The sequence below is a fragment of the Hippopotamus amphibius genome, chromosome 2 (assembly GCF_030028045.1).
Source record: "Hippopotamus amphibius kiboko isolate mHipAmp2 chromosome 2, mHipAmp2.hap2, whole genome shotgun sequence".
NCBI classification, from domain to species: Eukaryota; Metazoa; Chordata; class Mammalia; order Artiodactyla; family Hippopotamidae; genus Hippopotamus; species Hippopotamus amphibius.
In genome coordinates this window covers 218,393,907-218,407,272 of record NC_080187.1, presented here as the reverse complement: position 1 = coordinate 218,407,272, position 13,366 = coordinate 218,393,907, and the positions used below count along the sequence as shown (strand labels likewise).

The 13,366-nt window shown below is 49.9% G+C and overlaps 1 protein-coding gene across 1 annotated transcript in view; it reads left to right on the top strand.

Moving 5' to 3' along the window:
• LOC130846163 (OTU domain-containing protein 7A-like) overlaps nucleotides 1-13,366 on the top strand; it is a 351,994-nt gene that overhangs the window by 303,575 nt on the left and 35,053 nt on the right. The window contains exons 8-9 of the mRNA XM_057724220.1: nucleotides 3,159-3,286; nucleotides 4,019-4,131. Coding sequence (XP_057580203.1) covers nucleotides 3,159-3,286; nucleotides 4,019-4,131 — 241 coding nt within the window. The remainder of the gene's footprint in view (nucleotides 1-3,158; nucleotides 3,287-4,018; nucleotides 4,132-13,366) is intronic.

The following is a 13,366-nucleotide window of genomic DNA, read 5'->3' as shown; positions in this document are numbered from 1 at the left end:
CAATCAAAGAGGACTTCTTGGAGGAGGTGAGATTTTACTGAGACGTGAAGAACTTGAAAGAGTATAAAAGAGGACCTTCCAGGTGGGGAGACCACATAGATAAAGCAGAAAGGCAGGAATTAACAGTGTGTTTGGGGTCAGGGCTTAGCCCTGTTGGGCTCAAGCAGGAAGTCTGGGGAGCAATGCATGGGGTTGGGCAGGTCTTGGGGCCACCCCACTGACTGCAGCTGATGCACTTAGACTGACAAAAAGACAGATGTAGGTCCTGCTTGGGTAAATAACACAGGGATCCGCACAGTCAGAATATACCTCAGAGAGGTCAGCGACCTCCTCCAATAGAGATGTGAGCTTCCTGGTTGCACAAGGCAACACCAGCTAATGCACAGATATGGGTGGCAATATTTGGATGACAAAAGGTCATGATAGACTTTCTAGAAGCTTGGTTAACCTCTCTGGACCCAAGCTTACATACACAGACAGGACTGGACATGTGCCGGGGACCCCAGTATCAGGGCTGGTGGTGCCTTAGCAGTCCTGCAGTATGAGGACCCTCTCTGGGGATGGGCCTCTCCAGCAAGAATATGGTCCTTGTTGGTCAAACTCACCTCCCCAGCTAAACATGACCTTAAACTGATTCTGTGACCCAGAGCAAGGACACCCCAGACCTCGCTTCAGACCTGTAGTGAAGCCTGTTCTGTAAGAGGTGGGCTGAGATGAGTCTGAAAAGGCTAGGAGGGAAATGCAGGGGGTTTGGGAAGGGCCGCAAGATGCCCAGAGGAGGATGGAGCCCGAGAGCAAAGGGAACATTCCACATTCCACAGGCTTGACAAGGGTGATGGAGAAGACAAGGGCACCCATCCACCTGCTCCCGTTCAGTTTCAAAACTAATGTGTTTCTGTCTGTTGACTCCACATTCATAAATAGTAAAATAACCATCAGCAACCCCACTGCCCAGCGATGGCCGCTTTTAACGTTTTGGTATATTGTCTTCCACACTTTTGTCTAATCTTCTAGTGAACTTAGGATCTCATGGTGTTCACAGTTTGGAATCCAACATTTTCCCCTTAATATTGTACTGAGAATTTTCCATGCTATTCTTCAAAAACATGGTTTTGCCAGTTGTGTCTTATTCCATCATAATATATTCGCTGTCTCCCTCTATGGAACTTATTTCACTTTGTTCTATATAAAACCTAGAGAAAGAAAATGAAAGAAGAGATCTCTCTTCTGTGTCAACCAGCAGCCTCTTCTCAAAGTCTCTGGCATGGAAATGGCTTTGTCCTTCTGAAACTCAGCATGCAGAGGCACTGTCCCCATCATGACCACAGGTGGACAAGGCCGCAAACCAGATGGCCACACGCCACTGTGGGCCTGTCTGATGGCAGGTGTTTCCCTGTGAGCACAGTGGGACCCCCAGGTCTGCCTGGGAAGAGAAAGCCTCCTGCAGGAGACCCTTGCTCCAGCTGCAAGAGAGGCCAGGCCAAGACTGAGCCTGGCACTCGTGGCCAGTTTGGTTCTTTTCTCCCAGTACTTTGTTCCCCTTTGGTAGTCAAATTGCTAAACCCCATAGGAGCAGGACTGCCTGAAGTGGCTGTGTCCCAGGCACCAGCAGTGCTTACTGGACCTGCTGACCAGCCCTGGCATTGACCTAGGGTGTGGGGCGCACATAGAAATGATGGTAATCCTGGGGTCAGGCTTGTGGGCAAACATGGCTGGGACAAGAAGACCCTCTCTGCAAGAGAGACCCAAACAAAGAGCCATGGCACATAGACTGGACCGGGACTTGCCCTGCCTGGGAGGAGGCTGCAGGCAGGTCTGAGGGATGAGAAGGCTCAGCTCGGCCTATTCATAAAAGGAGTGTTGATGGCCACCTGCCTCCATCTGTGCTGCAGAAACAGACCAAAGCCTCACTCAACGGAAAGCCCACAGCAGCCCCCAGTTATTGTATCTTTGCACTGAAGGATGCACGGCCAGGTTGAGCCTTTGGTCATCAGTCCGTGTGGTCACTGCTCTCTGAAAGCTCTGCAGAGGGTCCCAGCTCACTTCAAAGTCCACCCAGCCAGCGCTCCACCTGTCCCCTCCATCCCAGCTCCAGCTGCCTTTCCCTACCTAGTAGGCCATGTGGGCCCCCTCAGGGCTGGCCCTGGCCTTTTCCTCTAGCTGGGACGGCGACTCAGCCCTGTCCTTCACCACTTAAGTCTTTGCTCCAGTGTCTCCACTCAGGCCATGACCAAACCACCCACCAGTCTGTCCTCTTAGCCCGCTTCACCTCCCCTTTCAGCGCCGCTGCCCGCAGCATAGTGTGTTACATGCTAATCCGATGGCTGCCTGCCCTCCTCTCAACGTGGGCTCCCTGAGATTTTAGGAATTTAGCCTGTCCTGGTTGCTGCTCTGGGTATTCCCAACCCTTGGAATGGTGCCTCATGCCTACTGTGAAATAACTATAGAGTTAAGTGGAATTAATGGTATTCAATTAAACGCATGAGTAAATGAATGCATCCCCCCACTCTCCACCCCTAGCCAGAGCCTCATCTCTCGTGGTGATTTTTCCACGGGTTGGGTTTCTTTGCCACTTCTGAGCTGCCCCAAGGGCGTGCTCAGAGATGCTGGTTTGTCTTTATGACCCCTTGGCACCCAGCACAGGCCTGGAGGGGCCCTTCCCTGGGAAGCAGGTGCTCTCCCCGGGGCCCAGATGTGTGCAGAGATGCCTCAGGGATACAGACGTCAGATGCGGCAGACCCCCCATGAAACCAGAGTCTGACTGCCATCCTGGCGTGGGGCCCTGCATGAGGACACATCACCAATTGTCCCCACAGGCTCTCTCCCATTCAAGCACAAGGCCCGGACAGTAGACATTACATCTCTCAGAGCAAACCTGAGAGGTTGAGGGCAGCCTTCCAAGGACCCCTGAGACGGGCTGCACTTAGTGAAACTGTTGTTGCTCTAAGAAGGGGCCATGCTCCACGGGGAACATCAGGAGGGAGCCCAGAGGGGAGCTGCTTGCTAATCGTGAGAACTGAGCAGCTGGCTGCTGCATTGTCGGCTCACGCGGCTGCGGGGGCCAGGACTGGTAGGTGGTGGGGGTCTCAGCACCTCCTGGCTTGCCGCCCTCACACGCTTCCTCTCTCCTCTGTTCCTCACCGGCCTCCTGGCTATAGGAATGTGGGGGTTTCACGACCGGGACCTGGTTTTGCGGAAAGCTCTCTACACCATGATGAGGACAGGCGCTGAGAGAGAGGCCCTGAAGCGAAGGTGGAGGTGGCAGCAGACACAGCAGAACAAGGAGGTGGGTACCTGCCAACATGGCAGAACCGGGACTATGCCAGGCGTGGCCAAGGCCAGGTTGGGGTCCGCATCTGGGCCCCAAGGCCAAGTCTGTCTTGTGAGATCAGGCAGCAGTGGCTCCATCCCCACTCAGACCCGCTAAAGAGGAGCCCGTTACAACAGTCAGACCCTGCCCACAGCAACCAGACGTCCACTCCCCCCATTTTCATAGTTATGAAAACCAACTGCCTTCCCTCGCAAGGCTGTCCTGACCTGGATGATGAATGAGATGGTCCCCTGTCAGGTCCCTGCTGGTGCAGCCACAGATTGGCCCTGGCACGGCCCACGGCCCCACCCCCAATGTGTGCTCAGTCCAAAGAGAGTCCCCATCCCTGAATTTCAGTAAGCATTGGCCTTTGGCTGGCCTGGAAGCCCTTGAAGATGGGTCTGCCCGGGTCCCTGCACACGTGTCCGTGGTCGGCACCCAGCCCGGTGCACATGTGGGTTGCATTCGGTTGTTCTCGCCCCTGGGAATGACCCCCTGTTGCTGAGTGGACTCCCGACAGCATGGAGGTTGGAGATTGGGGGTTCTGAACAAATTCTGTCCAGAGCAAGCAGGGACGGTCCTCAGCCACTAACGTGCGCCCCGCCCAGGGGCTGACCAAGCCCGGAGGTCAGGCGCTCAGCCTGGCTCACCTGGGTGGGGGGTGAGGAGAAGGCCACCACCTCCTGAGCCCGCCCCCCGTTGTGCCAGTCAGGGCTGGTGTACACGGAGGAGGAGTGGGAGCGGGAGTGGACGGAGCTGCTGAAGCTGGCCTCCAGTGAGCCTCGCACGCACGTCAGCAAGAACGGCGGCTCAGGCGGGGGGTAAGTGTGCCCCGGCCTCCCCCCACCCCGAAGGCATGGGAAGTTGAGGGGGATGCAGAACCCCCGAGCTGGGGGGCGACACGTGAAGCACTTCCGCCTTCAGACCTTAGCTTCTACCAGGGATGCAGGGCAGGTGGTGGAAGATGGCAGGACCCTGCCAGATGTTTGGGGGAAAGTGTGCACAGTCCCCATGTGCATCTCACGAGCTCACACATGGTCCCCCCATTGCCAGGAGGGACTTGCCGCCCAGCCGGCCTGGAGAGGGCCCGTGCTGCACGTACACTAACCAGGCTCTGAAACCTCAGGCTGCCAATTTGGGTTTTTTCGTCTAAACATCTAATCTCTGGCTTTAAGTCACAGTGAAGCAAAAGACGGTTAGGTGAGCCCAGCGTCTCCCACATGGGCTCTGGGGATGTCCTGCATGTTCCCAGTACCCAGGCTCTACTGCTGCGCACACGTGGGCAGTGGCTGTTCTGCAGACACAGCTTGACCATCCCTGTGTGGGAATGACGGCGCGGCCAACAGGGCAGCCGCAGCCCCTTTGGCCCCGGCATTGCAAAAGGCACATTCATACTTTTTGAAACCAAGGTCCAGGTTGTCATCCCCAGGAGAAGTTCAGCCAAACACAGGAGAGCATGACTGTGGATAGCACGGAGACCCAAGAAAGGCTCAGAGGCCCAAGACAGCCCCTGCAGGCGGTGCATCCCTGGCCCCACCCCTGCCCCCACGCATCTGTGCATCTGGGTCCTCACCTCTGCAGCAGGACCTGGCACTGGACAGAGGCCCTTCAAAGACATGGCTTAGATGTGATGATCTCAAAGAGGTTCTCTTCTTCACTCTCCTTGCCTGGTGAGAAAGTGAGAGACAATGTGCATGTGCACCAGAAAGGCCCCAGCTCACCCACCTCCTGCAAGCAATGAAATCCCCATTTTTCAAGTATTCTAAGAAAATCAAATATGTGATTTTTGAACTTTAAAACAACAACAAACAAAGACAAGGCTTAGAGATGATAAGGAAGCCCATAAACACTATTCCTGCGGGGTTGCTTTGTCACTTTGTTTTAATCGGGAGGCACGTCAGCACCAACAGTCTATCTTGTTTAGGACATTTGGGGACAGATATTCTAAAGGACTGGATCCATTCCTGGAAACCCTGCTCTCTACTTTTCCACGCTGCCGAGTCATGCCTGGGGTGGGTCTAAAGCGTTCCTCGCCGCCCTTTTCCCGGTTGTTCCTCTGGCCCCTGCCACTCCACTCCGTAGACGCGCCCGCTGTTTCTTCCAGGGTGGGGTGAGGAACAACAGCAGATAAAAATAACAGGTCACGGTCGCCACATTCTGTGTCCTCCCCCCAAGCCCTCCTATCCAGGAGACCCTTGGCCGACAGTCGCGTGGCTGGTCCAGGCCATCTGACTCCTAAGGCCATGGCCTGGGCACTGCTGCTGCTCCCTGCAACCCCAGAGGGAGGGTGGGGGTGGGCAACGCCTGTTTGTCCCTGTCGCGCCTCACGGGGACTCTGGTTTGCCAGGATCGGGGCAGGGCCACTGCGTAGAGGCCCGCGGTGATGGGCAGTGGCTGTGTTCCCTACTATCCCTTCCTCTTTCTCCCACCCTTAAGCCCTGAGGATATGGGATTGGGGAGAAGATGCTAGACCAGCCGACCACTTGCCCAGCCCACAGGAAGGGCACTCAGGTGTTGCTGAGACCTGCCAACCCGATGAGAGCTGCCCTGTGCCTCCAAATGTCCCCTCCTCACAAGACTCCTTCACTATTAGTTTGGTTTCAGTTGTGAAGATGGAAGTGTTTTTGGCCGCACCACATAGCTTGCGGGATCTCAGTTTCCCAACCAGGAACTGAACCCGGGCCACAGCAGTAAAAGCCCTGAATCCTAATGACGAGGCCACCAGGAAACTCCCCCCTGGTCTTTTTAAGTTTCTTCCATGCAACTTGGACCAGCAGGTTTGGGGAGCAGGTGAGCATCATGCTGGCCACTGGTGTCCTTTCCCATCAGAGGTGCTAGGTGGGCAACCCCAGGTGCAGGCAGGATTCTGATACTTGTCAGGGCCTTGAGAGCATCCCCTTGCCTGTCACTCTGCACAGACCATGGTGCAGAAACGCTCTGCAGGTGGGATCCCAGCCCCATGGCTGGTTTCTCCTGGATTTTACATGGTCCCAGGGGCTCAAGTCCTCCCCCACCCCATGCCTTCCCGAACCAGGGCACAGGGTTTTCTGGCCCAGCATCTGCAGCATGCAGGGCTCTGTGGGCTCCGGATGGTCACCTGGACCTACAGCAGCAGGTAAATCCCAGAGGCAGACAGGGAGCTGCTAGAACCAAGGCTGTTTTGGTTCTGACACGTTATTTTTGTAACATTGGAGCTCTGTGAGAGACTCCGGCTTCCAACCCCTCTCATGGCACATCCCCGCATCTTCCTCCTCCCTGGAGAGCTCTCATGTGGTCACACCACAGAGAACAGGGCTGTTTCCTCCCTCCAGGAGATGTTCATCTGCTGGGGTGGGGGGGGGGGGGTCCACCTTCCCTTAGGGTTCAAAAGTCGAAAAGAGAGACTTTTCTTGAGCAAGTAATCAGTATCTCTTTATTTTGCCTCTGTCTTTTCTGGGGGAGGGGAAGAGGGTTCCCTCCTCACGTTGAGCTGAGGGATGGGGAGCATCCTTGGGGCTCCAGGGTTGCGGACGCTGGGCGTGAATCCTGGGAGGAGGCCCAGGCCGCGCTGTCTGCAGGACTCTCCCTACAATGAGGCTGAAGCCCAGATGCCAGGTCTGAAGGGCGGGCACAGCCTTCGGCTCGGGGCACCACCACTTCTGTCCGGGGAACAGAGGGCAGAGACCCTCAGCTGAGGGGGGGTCTGAAGACCTGCGAAAGCGTGTCCTTGGAAGTGGGGTCAGCACTGGGGCCTCCCCTGAGCCCAGCGAGCACCCGAAGGAGGAGAGCCAAGAAGGCCTTGGCCGCCCCCCGGCCCCTCCTGTCTGGCCTGCGCTGGCCCCGCAGGGGGCACAGGTGCCGCCAGAGAAGAGGGAGGAGGTGAAGCGAGAAACAGAGCGGAACCGGCCGCACCTACAGTGGGCTCAGCTCAGGGCTGATGTGATAGCCCCCGGAACAGAACTAGGGGAAGTGACCAGAAAGGCCACACAGATCTCCCAGAGTTTATCCTGAGGAAAGGAGGAGGCTGGGCAAATGAGTGCGTTTGCAGGTACAGTGGCAAGAAAAACTGCAGTGGCTTTCCTCGTGTTCCCCCCGTGTCCACCTCCCTGGGAACCTGGCCCCCATGGTGAGTGACAAGTACAGCCACTTCTGCCCAGCCCCTGGCTCCCTGGCCCCGGGACAGATGGGGAAGACCCCGTACTGATGCTTCCAGCATGGACACTGGCCCAGCATCATTTTTTCCAGAAAGCAACCAGGTTAAGCATCTGAAGAGGCTGAAAGGGACCGAAGGCCAGACTCAGGCATGTGCTTGGCCCCCTACCTCCCCCAAGACTTGCAGTGGCTGGTCCCCAAGCTAACCAGCCGAGCCCCAGCAAGAGACCCTGGAGGCAGGGATGCATGTCCACAGCTTGCCCAGGGAGAAGGGCAGAGACCAGGCTGGCGGGCCACCAGCCAGAGAGCCACTGTGGACAGGCTGCTTAGGACTGGTGACCACAGAGCAGGACGCCCTCCAAGAGCCCAGGACGGCAAGGCCAGTGCGGGCTCCCTGCTGAGTGCAGATGCGTGAGAAAGACGGGGTGGCACCTGCAGATGCAGACATGGTGAGCACGGTGAGAGCCGAGGCCAGGCAGAGGCGGGGCCTTCCATGCAGCTGCATTCAGAACTACAGGACCCCTTCTCTCTGATGCTCCTACTTGCAAGTCAAAGCATGTCCCCTTCTCTGTGGCTCAAACAAGAGAAACCAGATGTTCTGTGCTGCTGCTCCTCCAGAGACCCTCTGAGGCACCACATGTGAAGTGTGACCTCCAGAAGGGCTGCTGCTGGGGTTTACAGCCCCTCCACCAAAGGTGAACTCGGCTCGCTGGTCACCAGAGCTGCTAGTGGAGCCATGGGGAAGAGTGCTGCTCCCCAGAAGGAAAAGGAAGACGTGGAGGAGAGAAGAAAATAACTCCACCCTAAGTTATGCGGGTCTGCACGGAAACCGGTGCTGGAGTAAAGTTGCCCATCCCTGGCTGGCACCTGCAGCCCTGCCCCCCCCATGCCAGACACTCTGAGGGAAAAGGGTGTGTGTACAACGGGAGGAATCCATTACTTGTTCTAAAACTGGTAAAATCTCTGAAAGCAGTTAGTTAGTGACCGCCTCTGGGTGCTTCATCTGGTTTCAGGGCAACGGAGAACTAGGAAGGGGGACTGCCTGGTGGACCCCAACCAGAGGCCCAGACTCAGATGACCTAGGTTAGAGTCCCAGGCTGGACATGTGATCTCAGGCACGTTTCCCAAGCTCCTGAGCATCCATGTTGTTCAGTTGTACAGTGTACTTGGTAGTAATGTCCTTGCCGGGCTGTATCGGTTTTTGATGGTTGTGGCGTAAACCACGCCCAAACTGGGTGGCTTAAAGCAGAGCCACTGGATTTGCTCGTATTCTGGGAGTTAGCAGTCTGGTCTGGAATCGCCTGGAGCCACTTCTGGGGCTACAGCACCTGGCAGTTGATCTCAGTGGCGCTGGTTCTCCAGGATAGCCTGGTTCACAGCCTTGGCTCTCGCTAGGCCTCTGTGCAGATGGGCTGTCATCCTTGCGAAAGCTCAGGCTCCTTACAATAGGGATCGGGGCAGGAAGAGGGGACAGTCCCCATTGTGGAGGTGCGGCTCAAGCCTCTGCTTACACCACGTTTACTAATGTCGCACTGGCCAAAGCAAGTCCCATGGCTGAGCCAGCCTCTGGGCAGAGAGAAAGACTCCATCCTTGATAAGAGTAGGGGCAAAGGGACAAGTACACAGGAGTAAGAAGGCTCTGTGGCCATTAAAGCAATTGGCCACATTCTCTGATGCTGTTGGTACGGGGAGGTGAAATCATGCATTTGAAAGTGGTAGGAAAGAAGTTTTTATGACTGTAAAAATAATGTTTATTAAGACATTGTCATACTCAGCCTGTGTGTTGGCATATCTGCTGCCTATATGGTATGTTGGAAAGGTTCATCCCAAATACTTGAAATATGTTCCTTCTCCCTGACTTCCCACTGGTTCTTCTCACTGTCCGTAGTGTAGTGATTATCACATACATCTCACACTGGCTCATCTCAGTGTCTGATAGTCCACCATTAGAAATTCATTCCTTTGAGTCTTAAAAATGTTGGAGCTTTTAGGGGAGTCTCGGACTATAGAGCAAATCTCTCCTGTGAGCTTATATGTCAGGGTTACTGCACTGAATACTCTGCAACCTGACCTCCAGAGCCTGGACCTATGGGAGTGAAACATAGAATTAGTTTATTGGATTGTGCTGGGCACAGTGAGGATTGGAGAGAGGAAGTCACGAGCCCCTGCTGGGTACCTACGTGCCTTACATACTACCTAAGTGCCACCCCCTTACACACTTTATCCCCACTTTATAAATTAGGCATCATCTTCCTTTATACATTGGAAAACTGATGCTCAGAGAGATTAAATGACTTACCTCCAGTTTGTAACTGCTGGGCCCAGACCTGTCTGAGTCCAGAACCCTGCAGTTTCCCATAGCGTACACTATGAGAAGCTTTATAGCGTCTTAAGAAAGAGTGCACTGCAGATAGACTTTTTTGAGTCCTTGGTGGATAGTCTGTCTGTGTATAAAATTCTAACTTTAAATTCATGAAATGAATGATGTCGTCAAAGGAGATGAATCAGACAGAAAACTATCAGCTTCCTGACACTCAGTCCAGGTTGGCTAATTTGAAATGAAACAATTATAAGAAATCCAAAGACTAAATATATTCAACTTCTTACTTCATCTTTACAGCCTTGGAAAAAGATTTATTCATTAACTCAACATGCATTAATTGCCTGCCGTGTGCTGTGCATTTTCACACACACGCTCTCATTCTGTCATCACAGTAACCCTGTGAGATAAAGGTTATAATTCTCATATAAAATATGAGGAAACTTGGATGCAGGATAAAAATGATTTGTCCAGAGTAATCTACTGAGCGGAAGAGCCATAGTTCAAATTCAGGTATTCTGCCTCTCAAGTCTCCTGGTCCCTGCTTTTCCCCCTCTCCCTTCGCTCAGAAGCCTCTGTCTCTGTTATTGTAGAGAACTGGGTTTTTGCTCTTCTCTGTGGGTGACAGAATAAGGCCTCTTGTTTTCTAGTCCAATTCCAGGATTTGTTTCAAGGGAGTATCATTTCAGATCCCAGGCTTCATTAACAACACCCTAGACCTTTACCATCAGTTGTCTTTCTCTGTGAACGTACAGAAAGGCGTTTTCCAACTCAGCCTCCCTGAGTCTCCCTTTCCTCCTCTGCCAAATGTTGAAAACCTTTGTAAGCATTAGTTCCATGAGGAATTAATGAGATGAATTATTTTAAATTATTTTAAATTACCAAGCAATTTTCAACAACCACTGTACTCCTGGGAGGTAGGGAGTAAACCAGGACCCTCTCAGTTTAAAGAATACAATGTAAACCCCGTTAGGGAAATGAAAATTAAAACCACTGCATATCTGTAAGGTTGAAAAGAAAACATACTGGCAATACCAGGTGCTGGTGAGAACACAACGCAAATTTTACATCACATTGTTGGTGATGTAAAAATGATACGACCACTGTGCAATACAGTTTGACAGATTCTTGTAAATTTAAAAATACATTTGCCATATGACCCAGCAGTGCTACTCCTAAGTACTTACCGTAGAGCAGTGGTGCTTAACCAGGGATGATTTTGCCCCCCTGGGACATTTGGTAAGATCTAGAGATATTTTGGTTGTCACAACTGGAGGATGGGCTGTATACTGCTAGAATATAATGGGTAGAAGCCAGGAATGCTGCTAGGCCTTCTAAAATGCACAGGACAACCCCCCAAAACAAAGAATTATATTGTCCAAAAATTCCCTAGGGCCAAGGTTGAGAAAATCTGCCCCAAAGAAATGAAAACATACATTCACACAAAGTTCTGTGTAGAATGTTTATAGCAGTTCCATTCATAATTGCCAAAAACTGGAAGCAACTCAAATGTCCCTTGATAAACAAATTGGAGTACATCAATATTATGGAATACTATTCATGAATTAAAAACAAACTATTGATACATGCAACAACTTACATGAAATGATCAAGTCTCAAAAAGTTATATAATGTATGTGTGATGTCATTTATATGACATTATCCAAAAGACAAAACTATAGTGATTGAGAACAGATCAGGGTTTCATTTACTTGCACATGAATGTCTGACTTTCCAATATCATTTCTTGATAAGACTATTCTTCCATCATTGAATTGCTTTTACCTTTGTCAAAACCAATAGACAGTATTTATGTGGATTTTTGGAGGAGATTCTGTGTTATGTTCCACTGAAATATGTGTCAATCCTTTTGATAGTATCACCCTCTTGAATACTGTCACTTTATAATAAGCCTTAAAATTGGATAGCATCTCATTCCTCCAACTTTATTCTCCTTTTTCAATATTTCTGGTATTTTTTTTCTTTCCAAGCAAATTTGTAGAACCAGTTTATCTATATCTGAAAAAAATATCCTGCTAGGATTTTTATTGGTATTGCATTAAATCTGTACATGAATTTGGGGAAGGTTGAAATCTTTAAAATGTTGAGTTTACGTACACATCTTTTTCCATGTATTACGGAAACACAGTATGTCTCTTCATTTATTTTGCTCTTCTTTGATTTGTTTCATTAGCATTTTATAATTTTCAGCATATAAGTTCTATACATGTTTTATTAGATTTATACCTGAATATTTCATTTGGAGCTGTTGTAAATGGTTGTGTGTATGTGTGCACGCGCGCACATGCACTTGTGTATGTGTTTTCATTTGGGTCTGCAATTATTCATTGCTAATTATAGAAATGTGATTGATGTTTGTGTTGACTTTGTATTCTATGTTACTAAACTCATCAGTTCTAAGAAGTTTTTTGTAGATTCCTTGGGATTTTCTACACAGACATTCATGTCATCTGTGAGTAGGGATAGATTTCTTTCTTTCTTTCCAATCTCTGTGCCTGTTGTTTCTTTTCCTTGACTTACTGCACTAACTAAGATTTCTAGGACAATGTTGAGTAGACATAGTGAGAGAGGACACCGTTCCCTGGTTACCAATCTTAGTCTTTCATCAATATAATATTTGTTTTAGGGTTTTAGTAGGTATCTTTTATAAGGTTGAGGACGTTTCCTTCTATTCCTTTTGTTGAGAGTTTCTATCATTAATGAATGTTGAATTTTATTAAATACACTTATACATCAATTAATATGATCATGTGGACTTTTTTTTCTTTTTTAGGCCATTAATATGGTGGGTTATATTGAATGATATTTGAATATCGAACCAGGGATTCCATTGCAGGAAATCCTTGCATTCCGGGGATTAATAATTCCACTTTCTCTTGGTATATTGAACTTTGTTATTTTTTTCATTCAATTTGGCAATATCATGTTGAGAATTTTTGCATCTGTGGCCATGGAAGTTATTGGAATGTAGTTTTCTTTTTATGTACTACTGTCTTTGTCTAGTTTTGGTATCAGCGTAATGCTAGTCTCATAAGATAAGTTGGAAACTATTACCTCCTTTTCTATTTTCTAGATGAAATTGTATAGAGCTGGTGATATTCCTTCTTTAAATGTTTGGTAGACTTCACCAAACCTATGAATTCATCTGCAACCAAACATTTCCTTTTCACAAGTTTATTAATTATAATTTGATTTATTTAATAGTTATAGAAAATAGAAATAAGTAGGTTTGGGTAGCTTGTTGTTTTTGAGAAGTTGTTCCATTTCATCTAAGTTGTTGAATTTATGTGCATAATATTGTTTGTAATTTTCCCTTTTTTAATTTATTAATATCTTGGGGGGACTTTGGTGATATTCACTTTCTTTTCAGATTCAGTAGTTAGTGTCTTTCTCCTTTCTTTTGGTCAGCCTTGTTAAATTTCTATCAATTTTATTGATCTTTTAAAAGAATCAATTTTGGCTTAATTGATTATCCCTGTTGGTTTTTAAATTTTAATTTCATTGATTTCTGCTCTTACCTTTAGAATTTCCCTCCTTCTGCTTGCTTTGGGTTTGTTTTGCACTGATGTTTCTACCTTGTTCAG